The 16,319-nt window shown below is 37.0% G+C and overlaps 1 protein-coding gene across 1 annotated transcript in view; it reads right to left on the reverse strand.

Annotated features, from left to right (window-relative positions):
- The window catches only part of SLC9A4 (solute carrier family 9 member A4), a 79,313-nt gene that overhangs the window by 10,964 nt on the left and 52,030 nt on the right, over nt 1-16,319 (reverse strand). Inside the window, exons 6-8 of the mRNA XM_001371322.5 lie at nt 14,620-14,706; nt 11,139-11,209; nt 4,463-4,624 (exon numbers count right to left, since the gene is read on the reverse strand). Of these exons, the coding sequence (XP_001371359.1) occupies nt 4,463-4,624; nt 11,139-11,209; nt 14,620-14,706 (320 nt within the window). The remainder of the gene's footprint in view (nt 1-4,462; nt 4,625-11,138; nt 11,210-14,619; nt 14,707-16,319) is intronic.

Genomic DNA, 16,319 nt, shown 5'->3' on the forward strand with positions numbered 1-16,319 from the left:
TAACAGTAGCTCACATTTATATCACACTTGAAAGTCTGCAAAGTGCTTTATATGCATCTCGATTGATGTACGTGAAAGTGCATTGAAAGCTGTAGAACACTACAGAAATGCAAGGAGTGACGAGGATGAGGATGATGCTACAGCATCTCTAGTCATCCAACTGCTACTAAGAGTTTTGGAAACCAGAACTCCTAACAAACTCTTGGGGGGAGATAAAAAACAAAAACAAAAACCTGAACGAAACTTACAGGAGGAATGGCATATGCGAGTGAGTATTTGGCATTATAAGTCCATAGTGTTACTATTTAAGAAGTGACTTCAGTCCACATGCTTCTTTCCTAACATTGTATAAAGGTTTGTTTGTTCAGAAGGATCAGCTGCCTTGATCTCAACAGAGGAATTCCTTTTCACTAGGCTTCTTACAAGTTTCCAATAAGATCAAACAGTTGCCATGTAAATACAGAAACTGTCATCATAGGGTAATTTTTGCTTGTACTTTTTTTTCTATTACATCAACATTTTGTTTTCCACAGGTTATTTTGTGCAGAATAGAAAGTGCAAAAGAAAAAGAAAATCTCTGCCTTGGAGACTCTTGTTTCCCCTAAATCATTGCCTAGGGGACTTTCATAGAAATGACTGACTTCATCAGATAGGTATTTTGAACAGAAACATTTTGTATTTTGTCTTGAGTAAAGAAAGGCAGTCAATTGAGAGCTATGCCTTTAAATTGTCAAGCTCTAAAATATTTTTTTACCATGTGACAAACTGATTTCCATTGAGATAAGTGCGACTCACACACCCAAAACAAGTTCTGAGGGAGGAATAAGGAAAAGCCAAGGAAGTGCCTCGTTTTCTAACTCAAACACATTTTCATTAAGTATTTCCAAAACTATGATTAAAGACCATATAATTGTTGGCAGCAATAATTCACACATATACATGTTTATACATAAAGCAAAGATGTCTTCCATAGCACAGCTTAATTCTTGTTCAAGGCAGTGCAAGATTGACCTTCACTAAAATCCTGTTCCTATATTTTCTGGTCTTCATTATGATATGGGGGTGGCTGGGTTCCGAAAAGTGCACAATAAAGTTCAACCATTAGTGGATTCTACTAAGATGAAAAGACTTTGACAAAAGGTCCGGTGACAGACTGTATATCTATCATCCAAGAACTAACTTAAATTTCGAGTGATTTGTCATCAGAAGTTTGGCTTTCAAGGCCATTCATTAAAAAACAAACAAACCAGAAACTCAGACAATGTGCTGTGGTGGATAGAGAGCTATTTTCAGAATTAGGAAGTCCAGGATTCAAGTTTTGCCTTTGACCCAAATTTGTTATGGGATTCTGGTCAAATTTACTTAACCTCTTGGAGCTAAGGACAATTTTCTAAAAAGACTATAAATTGCCAAGCAGGGGCTGAGCTATATTGGTAAAGGGAATTTCCTTCCGGGAGCTCTTTATACTAATGAAATTATAGATCCAGTCCAAAAAAGAAACAACCTTTTCCTTCTCTCTCAGAAACTCATAAAACCATCTTGGCTGAAATGATGGTATTTCAAAATAATAAAGCATTGTATCAGAGAGTGGATTTTAAAGTTGAAAAGGACCTTTATTAATTTTATCTAATCCAACCCCCTCATTTTGCAAATGAGTAACCTGAGGTTTCTAAGAGGTAAAGGAACTTGCTTAAAGTCATCCAAGAAATAAGTGGTAGACGGTGTTTTGAAACCCAGATCTTCTCACTCCAAATTCAGTTCTGTCTCCATTATGCAAAACATGCAGGGATCGTATTGATGATATTGTTTTATCAAAAGGGGAAAGAATCATCCTGGAGTTAACAAACAGACTCAGTGTCATTTCATTTGAATTTCATCATTAATTCTTCTTTCAAGTTGCTTTCTTAAATGAAAGGAAATCATTAACTTCTAAAAAAGTCATGATGGGAAAGGATGTCATTTAATCCTACCTTTCCAGGTTCATCTCACACTATTTCTCACCACTCCATGCATCAGCCTAAGTGGACTACTTTTTATATAGCCCACAGTGGGCCTATATTTTCTCATCTATGCATGTTGGCTCACACTATTCCCCATGGGGAATACCTTCATCTTTCATCTCCTTTATCTTTTATCATTGAAATCCAACTCATCTTTCAAAATACAATAAAAATTCTTTCTTGATCCCTTTCTTCTGGACTTCCTGGTCAGAAATAATCTTATCTTACCTGGAGATATCCTACCACCTTATTCTTTTTTCCTTTATGTACTTTCCATACTCTATTTTACACTCTAGTTGCTTATGAATATCATACTATCACATCAACTCCAAATTGGGACAGAGATACACTTTTTATCTCCTCCCATGAAAGATCTAGAATATCACTCTTTACAAAGCAGGAACTTAATCAAGAATGTTGAATTAAACAGACTTATAAATAACTGTTATATCAACCTACATAATCTCTAAATCCATAAACTAGTAAGTAAATCAAGTATCTTTGGGAGTTACACTTCTAGAAGAATTGATGGAACAATTTGTCAATTGGTTAAGAGAATGGCCTAAAACAAAAGTTATTGTCACTTTCAAATATTTCTAGTTTACTCTTTAGAGTCACATACATTGGAAATAGGAGAGTCAAAAAAGTCCCTAGAGGAAAGGGGTTTTCTTTCATGAAAGATTGAAATGGGCAGGGGGCTCTTACCCTGATTTCCTTCAAAACCCCATATTCTTTTCTTTTAAACCCTTACTTTCTGTCATAGAATCAGTTCTGTGTATTGGTTCTAAGACAGAAGATCATAAGAGTGAGTCAATGGGAGTTAAATGACTTGGCCAGGGTCACACAGCTAGGAAGTATCAGAGGCTAGATTTGAACCCAGGACCCCCATCTCTAGGCCTAGTTCTCAATCTACTGACCCACCTAGTTATCTCACCCATATTCTTTTTATTTACTGTCCAGTCTTCCATTAGGGAGTATGATACAATGGGAAAAGAATAATGGATTTAGAATCAGAAAGCCTCAGTCCAAACTCACCTGTGATACTTAGCATCTGTATAACCATGGGCAAATCAGTTAAACTAAATGGATAGAATGAGAAATTCTTTCCCTCCATCTTCGATATTATACTAAATGGTTTCTGAGATCCCTTTCAACCCTAACATTATTATCTTGTGGTCTTTAATGTGCCCATACCATATTTCTTCAGTAATTTATAGTCATCAGCAGTACTGCACATAGACCTAACCTCTCTATAGATTTATACATAATTTACCTTTAAAATTGTAAATGTACTTGTAAGACTTGACTTTCCACATAGGACCCAACAGGCAACATATACTTCCCACCTTCTCATCATTTTATTCCTCCAACCCCACAAGGGGGCTCCATCCATTTCCATTTCAAAATGCCTCGGTCAGCACTGGTGAAAACAAATCAGTAGGGATATAATAGAGGCAAAGAAGGGATGAACAGAAACTATAGGAGCAGTCAATGATAAAAGGACAAACCTAAGAGGAAGTTTGAGAGGTTTTCAGAGAAAATGGACTGATAGGCAGAGGAAAAAAGATAATTGTGTTGAATTTAGGTTGTCATTCTATGAAAATTTTATGAATTTACATAGGGTTAAATTCTGCTTGACAGGTATTTGCAGAAATAAAGTAAAAGGTGATATCTATGATATGCACAGGTGAATTCCCAAATGAAAAGGCTGGTATTAATACATAGGAAGTTTATTACTCTTGCTTCCACGTAATGACTCAAGAAGTAGAATGGGGCCTCTAGACTTGGAATCTTTCTCATTCTTCCTTCCTTCCTTCCTTCCTTCCTTCCTTCCTTCCTTCCTTCCTTCCTTCCTTCCTTCCTTCCTTCCTTCCTTCCTTTCTTTCTTCCTTCCTTCCTCCCTCCCTTCCCTCCTTCCTTCCTTCCTTTCTCTTTCTTTCTTTCTTTCTTTCTTTCTTTCTTTCTTTCTTTCTTTCTTTCTTTCTTTCTTTCTTTCTTTCTTTCTTTCTTTCTTTCTTTCTTTCTTTCTTTCTTTCTTTCTTTCTTTCTTTCTTTCTTTCTTTCTTTCTTTCTTTCTTTCTTTCTTTCTTTCTTTCTTTCTTTCTTTCTTTCTTTCTTTCTTCCTTCCTTCCTTCCTTCCTTCCTTCCTTTCTTTCCCTCTCTTTCTTTCTGTTTCTCTCTTTCTCTCTATTTCTCCCTTACATTCTGTTTTAAAATTGATACTATGCATCAGTTCCAAGGCTGAAGAGTGACTCAACTCTTGCTTTAGATACTTATTAGCTATGTGACCCCTAAACAAATATCATATTCTTTCTGTGCTTGTTTCCTCTTTTATAAGACAAGATCTTTTCCAGTTCTAAAACTATGGATTTATTGTATTATCTTTCATTGAAATTCAATGATTTAGGTGCCATTTAAATTCTGGCATACAATTCCTCAACTGGGAAGTGGAATTTACTTACTGAAGGGGAATCATAAAGGCTGTGGTACTTAGAATCCCAGTCTCCACCATCTCAATAGCCTGTTTCATTTCCAACTTCTTATACAATGAAACAATGCTCGATTTGGGCTGGTTCTCTCTGATCAAGATTTTCCGTAAGTATTTATGGTCAAACTTCTTGAACCTGAAAAGGAAAAAAGAGCTTTTCAGAAATCAGTGATGAGTGTGTGTGTGTGTGTGTGTGTGTGTGTGTGTGTGTGTGTGTGTAAGAGAGAGAGAGAGAGAGAGAGAGAGAGAGAAAGAGAGAGAGAGAGAGAGAGAGAGAGAGAGAGAGAGAGAGAGAGAGAGAGAGAGAGAGAGAGAGAGAAAGAGAGAGAACATCATTAGCATCACTTATTCCTACTTTTTAGAACACTGGAAAAAGACCTGGAATCATAGCTGCCTTAGCCTTTTAACAACAATCCCCTCCCCAACCCTCTACAAAAATGATGCATTTACTTAAATGAAGCAAAGAAAGAAGGAAATGATGGCCCACTGGCCTGTATATACTGGAAATCAGCTAGACAAAGGGAAGGGACAAGCTGCAATCAGGGCAAAAAGTGGGAGTGAGTGAGGAATGGGGGAGGCCCAGCACAGCTCAGCTCAAATTGTAAGAAAAGAAATGAGGGTGGGTTGATGCTTTTGAACAAATGTTCTATTCTAATAGTACATAACAGCAGCAGCTGCACTTACAGTAATACTGGCCTATTCAGTCAGACACCAATAAGTTTAAATGGCCCAGTAGTTACAGTAGTTTTGCCCCATTATGTTGCAGATAATTTTGAATCCTGCCAATTAAGAAAAAAACAAAACAAAACACAAATTCCAAAAGCATACGTCCTGACAGTCTGAATGACAGAAAGACTGAATAGGCTGCACAGTGATTGGGTGCTGACTATTAAACTGTACTCCTTGCCCATTGTAGACTGAGTGTCACAGCAAGCATGTGGTCCAGTTTGTCTCCTGGTGTGTTTTAAGTGGTGGTTATCAATCCTTCTGAAAATTTGCCATTCAAAGGGCAGTTTATGTGCCTCCTTTCTTTTCCAGAGGAGGGCACAACTTTATGTGATTATTGGGTAACAAAATGTAAGCCAGAGTAAATGTACATACCATTTGGTATCCCCCTTCCCCATTTTACTGATGAGGAAACTGAGACTTAGGAAGATTAAATGATTTCTCAAAGTCATACAATGTTGTTATGGACAGTATTTCAACCTAGATCCAATGACTCCTGAGCTAGTTCTTTTGAAGATTCCCAATGGGACTGAACCCATTACCTCCTAAAACCATTCATTCTGCCTTTGAATAGCACTAATCATTAGGAAATCTTTCTTAATATCAAGTCTAAATTTCCCTTTTTGCAATTTCTACACATTTCTCGTAGGTCTGCTCTCTGGTCTGCAAGCAGGTCTCTAGGTCTGCAAGCAGAACCAGATTAATCACCCAACATCTGTGACCTATGAAAGGTTTTCATCTGGAAATCCCTATGAGGCCTACCACAATCAACCCCAAAACACTACCCACCCCAAAGCCTACAGTTTGCCATGCATGTGCCATCACCACACCATAGTTATTCATAGCGAAAGTTGTGGTCTCTCTTGGAATCATAGGAGAGAAAGAGGTCACAGGAAGGGCCTGAAAAATTGACAAATGACTCACTTCATTCATTTGAATTTACATTTTGCTATAGCCACCACTAAGTGGCTATTTTTTTTAAACTCCATAACTCTAAAGTTTCATCTTCTCCTCTAGGAAACAGTTTTCTGAACCGATCATATGTAAATAATGAGTTCTGGAAATGGGAGAGGTATGGATAAGAGGGAATTTGAAATTATGTGCCTTAGACATTATCTAGTCCTGTATTCCACCTCAGAATTTTCTTCTATAATATTTCTGATGGATGAGCAACTTAATTTCTGGTCCCTCACAGGGCAACTGGTTCCATGGTTGTTGGGATTTTTAGTTAAAACTTTCCTATGTTTTCCTTCTCTCTCTCTCTCTCTCTCTCTCTCTCTCTCTCTCTCTCTCTCTGTCTCTGTCTCTGTCTCTGTCTCTGTCTCTGTCTCTCTCCCATTTGGTCTGGATCTCTTATTTCATCAAGGTAGAGAATAGGAGAGCAAAAACTACTTCCTTTGTCAAAATTAGCAGCTCCTTTATAACTTCTGTTTTTAGAGGGTGACCAGAGAAACTGAGAAGTGACTGGCCCATGGTCATAGAGATACTCCTTTGAGATTGGTCTTCCTGACTCTAAATACATATCCATTTACTATACTATGCTCCCCTCCCCTTATGTTTAGCTAAAATCTATTGAGATTTGGGAGAAAGGGATTTCCCAACTTCATCCCACTAAGCCCCTAGGATCATTTGCAGTTGATCAACAAGACACAAAGTAATGGACTAAGTCATGTGGATTTCTTTATGAATCAAAGCTTGTTGATGAGTGACCTCGAGCAAGAATGTACGTGAAATTTCAATAAATTTAATTTCTATTGCCTTACAATCCAGTAAATCTTTTCAGACAGTTTCTTTAAGTTAAGCATGTACCCTTTCTCACCAATCCTAATGAACTAGACAAACATTCCGGAAAGGAAGATGAATAAGATTATAAAGCAGGCAGAACCTCTTCTACAACTTACTCAACTGACAGACAGTCATCTGGTCTAATAGCTCTAAGCCTCAAGGTACAATCCTAAAGAAAATGGAGGCAGACAGAGAAAACCAAGTGAGTCAAGGATGGAAATCATAAAGAGATGTGGTGAGGCCTTGTCTCCAGTTTCTTAAAGTGACTACCACAGAACACATTCAGAGCTAATATTGAAGAGGTTCTGCTGCTTTGGTCAAAGCCAATTTAAAAGAGGAAGAAGAAAAAAAGAGAAGAGAGGATGAAAAGGAGGGAGAAGAAATTATATTTTCAAAGGGGAAAGTAGAGTAATGAAGTCATCTGTCTTGAACCCACAAAGAGAAAAAGGTAGCAAAGAAGGGTATATACTACTTTAGGCTTCTTCCTAGAAGGAAGAAGGAAAGCCTGAATGATAGCGACCTATATTCTTTCCATTATTTTCTGGTCTAGTCAGAGGCATATGACAAAAAAAAAGACGAAGTCCCCTTGTCCTGGGACTTTCAGGAAATACAGAGTATCATCCAATTATTCTTTTTTGTTGTTCTTGTTGTTTGTCCCTAGCAGTCCTTTGGGCCAGGACTGAGAAACTATATCTTCCATTTTCAAACCAAGGCAAAATCGATTAGACTATGTGATCAATCAATCAACAAATACTTATTAAACATCTACTCTGAAAATCATTGTGCTAGTGACTAATGCAAAGACAAAAGTGAAAATAATCCCTGTCTTTTAAGAAGCTTACACTTCAACAAGGGTGACAATATACACATGTATAGTAGTATATATACATATATATTCATATATGTTAAATAAGATATATACAAATCAAGAGAAGGAGCATGGTGTTGTGAATAGAGAGCCAGAAGGGCCTGGTTTTTGGTAGTGTTAAACATTTACATGACAGTGATTTATAAACATTGTGCAGAAGAAAAACCAGTTTGATGGGCAAATTGTACCTAGGAATCATAGTACTATAGAAAGGAGAAAAAAAAATCTCCAGTCTTTACATATAAATACAATAACACATGTAAAAAGTATGTGGAGTTGGAGTAAAAGAATGTGAATTCAAATCCAACAAAATCTACTTTGTCAATTAATAGCTATGTGATCTTGGGGAATATCATTTAATCTCTCTCTGCTAATATGATACTGTTGAATTAGATAGCTTTTAAGGTTCCTTTCCAGCTCTAAACCTATTGACTATAAATAAAAATATAGATTATGATGTGGGTTTTGAAGTTTCGTTCTCTTAGTGTGACTCCATCAGTAACATCTAATTCTGTTCCATTTCAATAGGAATGAGTCCCAGAAGTTTAGGGGCAGTGTGATAGCATGTAGGGTAAGCTGATCTCATGGGGAAGCTAGGTGGCACAGTAGACTCCTCTTCCTAAGATCAAATCCAGCCTCCGATACTTACTAGCTGTGTGACCTTGGGTAAATCACTTAACATTGTTTACCTAAAATTCTTCATCTGTAAAATGATCTGGAGGAGGAAATGGCAAGTCACTCCAGTATCTTTGCCAAGAAAACCTCAAACTGGGTCACAAAGAGTCGGGCATGACTGAAAATGACTGAACAACAGCAAAAGCTGGCCTCGGAGCCAGGAAAACCTTGGCTTTATGTCCCTTCTCTGACACATCCTGACTGTGTGGCCCTAGAGGCAACTTTCTAACACTTGTAGGTTGCAGAAAAGGCACTGACCTGTATTGCTGGAGGGAGTGTCCTCACTTCAAAGTTTCCTACACCAATGAAATCATAGGTTCAATCTTTATCTCTACACAAATTAAATACAAGGTAACCTTGGGGAAGGTTAGCAGCTAACGGGATCAAGGAAAGTCTCATTTACAAAGTGACGCTTGGGACAAATCTGGAAGGAAAACAGAGATTTCAGGAAGCAGAGAGAGAGAGAGAGGAAGAGCATTCCAGGCATAGGCAACAGTTAGCCCAAATGTCTGAATAGAGGAGTTGGAGTGCTATGTGGGAGTCAAAAGAAAGAAGGCCAATGTGGCTGGACTATAGAGACTGGAAAAAAGACATAGCTAGGTTCCTATTGGTGTGAATAATTAATCCAGTAAAAATGGCTACATTATTCAAATTTTTACTGCATATTGTCATTGAGATAGAAAAGAATTGTCACCATTTACATACAATTATACTTTGAATGGACATCAAGGTGACACAGTATGTAGAGTATTGGACTTGGGGTCAGGAAGACTCATTTTCCCTATTTCAATCCTAGCCTTTTACTAGCTTACACTTAATATTTGGGTGTCCCTGTGCAAGTCACTTACCCCAATACCTCAGTTTCCTCATCTGTAAAATGAACTGGAGAAATGGCAAACCACTCCAGTATCTTTGCCAAGAAAACCCCAAATGGGGTCAAAGATGTGATAGAAAAAATAACTCTTAAACAGTATGAACTGGAGAGATAGGAATGGAACAGTTTGTAAAGAGCATTCAATGGCAAAACGAACAGTATAAATTTGATCTTAGACATGATAGAGAACCCTGAAATGTATTGAGGTGATCAGCCCTACACTGTAGAAAAATCCCTTTGGAAACTGTGTAAAGGAAGAACTGAAAAGGTTAGAGAGTTGAGTTAAGGAGCCAAATTGGAAGCTATTGCAATAGGCCCAGGAAGGGGTAATGAGGATCTGAGTTGAATCCAGATGGGATGGCACCTGTATGGGCAGAGAGAAGATATTACGTGCCAGAGATGTTATGTGGAGATAGAAGCAACAAGATTTGGCCCCTGGTTGAATATGTGGGATAAATGAAGAAGAAATATCAAGACTGATATCAACAGGTTTCCAACTTTGTTGACTGGCAGGATAGTGACACCCTTAACAATAATAGGGAAAGTTGGGGCAGGTAGGTGGCTCAGAGGATTGAAAGCCAGGTCCACAAGAAGTCCTGGGTTCAAATGTGGCCTCAAATACTTCTTCTCTGTGTGACCCTGGGAAGTCACTTAGTTCCCATTGACTAGCCATTATTGCTCTCCTCTGTTGGAACCAATACATAGTATGTGTTCTAAGATGTTAGGTATGGGTTAAAAAATAATAGGGAAGTTCAAGAGATGGATGTGTTTGGCAGAAAGTTACTGATTAATATCAATTCATTACTACAGTGGTGTCACTAATCCTCTCAAAGGTGCCTGATTTCCTTGCTTGATTATGTACTGGGGAATTACATATATTGGCATAGTATATTCATAGGAATATGATCAATTCTTTTGATATTTTGAACTTTGTATATCTATGGGATATGCATTTTAAATGTCTACTAATCCTTTGGTGAACCAAGACTGAAGTGCAGAAGAATGACAAGGATTGGATATATGGAATTGGATGGTCACCTGCATAGAGAGGATCATGAGATTTTTTTTGTGTGTATATATAGTATCTAGAGGGGAGTATATAGATACTAGAAGAGATTTGTAAATCCCCTGGCCAACCTTTGAACTAATAACTTAGCTCCCAATTCCCAAAAAGAATCCGCCTTAATTTAGCACTGTTGTTCTAATGAAAGATTGCACAGGAATCCCAATCATAAGCAGATTATGGCATATCTCTATGTTTCAGGGCTCTGGAAGCAGTGATTATGCAGATTTCTAAAGGATCTTATTCCCTTTGACTTCTACCCAACAGTCTTAGTTCTGTCCACTGAAATGTGAGTTCCTTGAGGACAGGAATTATATTTTTGTGTTTCTTTATATTCTTAGTATTTCAAACAGTGCCTTAATTTAAGTGCCCAATGCTTTTTGACTGATTGATTCTGGAGCATCACAGAACAGGTTTAGTTTATATTCCAACTGCCAGCTTTTCAAACATTTGAAAAATGGCCTTCATATGTCTCCACAGTCTTCTGATTTCATAAGATCTTTGACCACTCTTCATGTGGGATGATTTTCACTCTTCCTGATTACCTTCTTCAGTTACTCTTTATTTTTAAGTCTACCCTCCTTTCTAACTTTAGTCACTTCTTTAGGATATTTTCTTTCCCAGGTATTATCTGCCCATAAAATGCCCACATTCCTTACTTGTCTCTCACTTGATAGTGGCTCCACTGTCCACACACGTCTTCAATTCCAGCCTTCAAATGGTCCATCAGCTACCAAAATTGAACACAAGGAAATGATAGCTAGTGAGAGATTAATTCTGACAAATACAGAAACAAAGATCATGTCTGGGAAAATTATGTATCTAGAAGAGTGGGCCTTTAATATCCTAGAATTCTTAGCATACTTGCCTATCTTTCAAAGAACCTCAAGGATACTCAGCATTGCCATACTTTAGTTTCATAGATTCAGAGACTATATATTAATTTGTTGACAATGATCAGAATTTCTTTAAATTTTTTAAAACCTTATTTTCTCTCTTAGAATCAATACTGTGTATGAATTCCTAGGCAGAAGCATGGTAAGGGCTAGACAATTGTGGTTAAATGACTTGCCCAGGGTCACACAGCTAAGAAATATCTGAGATCAGATTTGATCCCAGGATCTCCCATATGTAGGTCTGGCTCTCAATCCACAAAGTCACGTAGCTGCCCTTGATGACCAAATTTTCTAATAACATGTACAGGTTTTCTTTAAGATGCTTTATATAATTACCTACTGAAATCTTACTGGAAATAACTAAGAAATACCCAATTAGTGAAACCAAACTTATACATATACTAATTGTAAGAAATAACTTTTTAATAAATTTAATAAATAAAATAAAATTTATTTTATTTAACCTGTAAAGAAAGAATTAAAATCACTCTGGTTAAATTTAACTTGTTTCTTCTATAGTAAACAGGGTCTGCTATGTGATATACTGGTTTGAGTTCTGGGTAAAGAGTCAGGAAGACTTGAATTCAAATCCTGCCTCAGGTATTAGCTATATGACTCCCTACAAATCACTTAAATTCCTTTGACCTTAGTCTTCTTATTTGAAAGATGGGGATGTCTGTACAAAATATCTTATTGGAATTGTTATGAAAATGAAATAAGAAAATGCATATAAAGTGCTTTGCAAACAATAAAGTCCTGTATAAACATTTTTGTTCAGTCATTTTTTCAGTCCTGTCTATTTGTGATTCCAATTGTTTGTTTGTTTATTTGTTTGTTTCTGGCAAAGATATTGAAGTGGTTTGCCATTTCCTTCTCTAGCTCATTTTACAGATGATGAACCCGAGGCAAACAGGGTTAGGTGACTTGCCTAAGACCATACAACGATATGTGTCTAAAATTGGATTTAAATTCAAGTCTTCCTGACTCCAGACTCAGTTCTCTATCCATTGTACCATGTAGCTGCTCTTATAGAAACATTAGTAAATACAATTATAGGCAATATTAAAATTCTGTCCATAGCTACTTTCAGTCTACCATTAGGCAATATACATACATACACATATAGTGTATATATATATGTATATATATATATGTATATATAAATATGTGTATATATATATGTATATAAACTGTTTAGGGAAAAAATGAAAGATCTGAATTTGTGATTTCACTGTGATAGAAAAAGAATGAAATATTCAAAGCAATAAAAATAAAGGACCTCTCTGAAATGTAGACTTAGAGAATGCTTGGGCCAATGAGGAGGGAAATGAATTGCCCAGGGTCACCTGACCAATGAGTCAGAGGCAGAAATTGAACCCAGGTGTTTCTGACTTCAAAGAGAGCTCTCAATCCAACATGCTGCAGGACCTCTCTTCTGGGAATTTAACAACAGTACATTAGGCCAAAGGAAATACAGATCAGCCTTCAAATGGATTTAAGGCAGGAAGTTTCAGTGTGTTAGTTTCTGACCTTTTCACTAAATAAGATTACAGATTTTTTTTTTAGTCCTAAATATTACATCAGTTTGCCCATTTCTGCCACAAATTAATTGTTCTCTCTCAGGGAGGGAAAAAAAGGTGAAAAATTGAATAACCAGTTCCCTTGTTGTATATATAACCTTTGATTTCTTGTAACAAATAATGCTTCTCAGTTGTACTCCTCCTCCTTCATTAAAATTCCCACATTTCCATCAGCTTCTAACAGTTTTGACAGAGATTTTTTGAGTCTCTAATGCTCTGATGACTCAAAAATATATTTTAGCTCTAAAAACCTCAATATTTTCCCACCAGAATATTTCCAGTCTTTCACTAAAGTAGAAAGACTTTACTTTCTCCCTTGTTTCGTTGTACCTTGGGGTCTCAAAGGCCATGCTGATGGAGCAAAAACCATGGCTGATTTTATCAAGCTTAAAAGGCTTTAAAAATGCACCTGATGACGGAATGTGTTGTTGTCTGAGGATTAGTCCTGGATGATTGCCAGGGCAACCTAAGTACATCTAAGCACAGCAATGTGTATCACAAGATGGCCAGACACCAGCTCATAAAACTTTTTTTTGGTAGAAAACAAGAATCACTAAGAAGAGATAGCAATCTACTTTGATGGAAAATATGCCCACATCAGTGAAACCACTGACCTTTCCAACTAAAAAAGCTCCTAATGCTGGAGAAGAGATTCCAAAATAGGGCTTTGGTCAAGTTGATTTTTGGTTTTGAGGAGGCTGCTATGACTTTCCAACCACTGTCACCGTCTCTTCTCAGATTCCAGTGGAGGCTGCCCAGAATCTTGTGTTCAGGGCCCGTGGAAATAGCAATTCCTTTCAGGCCACTCACCCTACTTTCAGAACCACACCTGACAACCACCAGACAGCAGCAAAATACCTATGGAGAAGGGATTTATCATTCATGCCTCCACTAATACCACCATTACCAACCACGTATCAATTAGAACCAGTGGGTGGTAGTCCATATAAGACTAAGAAAGCAACAGTTGTAGAGATGCTACCTGGTAGAGCCCATTGCAGTAGTCTCCACTCTCTCAATAGCTGAATAACTGAAGACTTAAAAAAAAGAAAGTCTTTACTATCTTGGTACTAGCAAATGTTTCACCATCAAAAGCTGATATGGTCTTATTAATGAAAAGACACTCACAAGATAAATTATTTTCTGCCTTGTTCACAAGATAAATTATTTTCTGCCTTGTTACCACTAAGTATTATTGCTTCTTACCATCTACTTGCAGCCAAATCCTAGGCATATTGTCACCTGTCCCAGGAAAGAAGGGACTCTCTGAATTCTTGTGGGTCTCCAATACTTTGGATATAGTACGTGCCAAATAAATGATTTCTTATTCATTGTCTAATTCATTCAACCAGGCTGGACAAATTCTTGTAAAAGGAGGCAGCCACTGGACAAAATCTCTACAGAAAGCAAATCCCTAATATAACCCTACCAAAAATTTAAAAAGAGCAATTACTCGAGTAAGAGATCACAAGGCCAATGACTGACCTGAGGCAGGAAGTCCAACTTTCTTAGTCATTCTGGCTTGGTATTCTAATGACAACTGCACAACATATGATAGGTTCCCATTCCCACTGCAGGTCAAGGCAATTAATCTATTTTAGAAGGTTACATGGGTTCTTGGGAATCATCTCTAATTCTCTTTCTAGGTTAAATAGATAGCTTACACGGGTATGAAGCTCTTCATTGATGGATTCCTTTTTGTTGGTCTTTTTGACATCTAGGTATCTGACCAAAGGGCCAATGGTGATTCCCTGGATTGGGAGAATAAAAACAGGTTTTTTTTTTCATTTTATCTAGAATGCAGAGATGAAAATTAGAAGGCAAATGAGATCATACAATGTAGAGTGGAAAGGAGCATAAGAGATCATTTAGTCTAAGCTCCTTTTGCAAACAAAGACACTGAGGTGCAAAGAGTTAAAATAAATTCTTCAAGGTCTTATGACCAGTAAGGTACAGAATTGGGACCTGGACCCAAATCATGTGTAATGACTTCACTAGCCTCCCCACTGTGCCGAATAAAAAAGTCCCATGGAAGCTCAAATCACCTAAGTCACCTTGTCAAAATAAATTCAGTAATAATGGACAAAAGCCCTCTTTCTCTTTGCCTTTTTATCAACTAGTTGCCAATTCCTCAGGAGTCTTCCAACTCCCTTTGCCCATCCCTAGCATAAATCAGCACCAATCCCCTAGTCCAGGTTTCCTGTTCCCATTCCCCAAAAGCTTGATTCTTCTACCATTAAAAATACTATAACCACCCCACCCCCCACAGATTTGAATAGTTTTGAGATGATCCATTTCATCTGAAGCCCCAGAAGGGTACCTTAATTCTACCTGGATCCTAATGGACCTGAATGATATCTACCATTCTTCCTAGTTGTCCTTCATGTCATAAGTACATCTTCCCAATAAAGCCTTTTCACCCTTTTTTTTCTTACTGTATGCTGAATGCTTTCTTATATTGTTATTGTTATTCCAAACCTTCCTAAATCTGTAAACCTGACAAGATACCTCCAAAAATATTTCTCCTACACAAAATCAATGTATTTATTTAATGCTTTAATTAATTGAATTTCTTGGAATAGACTTTCAACTAGAAAATCATTCCCATATCTTACATGTTATTAGAATCAAAAATAATAACAAAATAATTAACTAATGTACTCAATGAGTATTTAAGAGTCCAAAATTCTAGACTTAGCTCTACCACTAGCCAGTTTTTAATAATAATGTACTATCTAAAAAAATAAATAATGTAATATCTGAGCAATATAACTAACTTGATCTTTATTTTATTTTATAAAACAAGAATATAATACTTTATCCTAAGTAACTTTGAATTAATTAGCTAAGGATTAATTCTAATTGAAACATGAACTAGCAATGAATGTATTGGCATTGTCCTTTCTAATATTAATAGGGATATTAAAATTAGAGGGATCAGGGGAAAGGCATTTTGATCCTCTAATTATTAATACCCTCACCCTTTTCAAATTTTCTTATATTAACTTGTATTCTACATAGCTCTCCATAGTTGCTGAGAGGATGCCAATCTGCATTGGTGGGTAAAAGAGGGAGTTTTGTCACCTGGGAGTTCCCCATACCACTGAAATCACAATCCCAATACCATATCCATGGTTATGTCCATGTTGTGGGCCCCACTGAGTAGAGCATAAGCTCCTTAAGGGAAGGTGCTCTTTGAAGTCACAATGTCTTAGGTATGTTACAAATTCTATGAATGTGTTTAATTTGAATTTGTATACAGTCAAGCTTGGGTAATATGATAAAGCTGCAATACAGTGAATAATTGACTAATACCAAGAGCTTTCAAGTAGAATTTGAGGTCTCTATTCTGATCTAGCTTTCT

The sequence above is a fragment of the Monodelphis domestica genome, chromosome 8, assembly GCF_027887165.1.
Source record: "Monodelphis domestica isolate mMonDom1 chromosome 8, mMonDom1.pri, whole genome shotgun sequence".
Taxonomy (NCBI): domain Eukaryota; kingdom Metazoa; phylum Chordata; class Mammalia; order Didelphimorphia; family Didelphidae; genus Monodelphis; species Monodelphis domestica.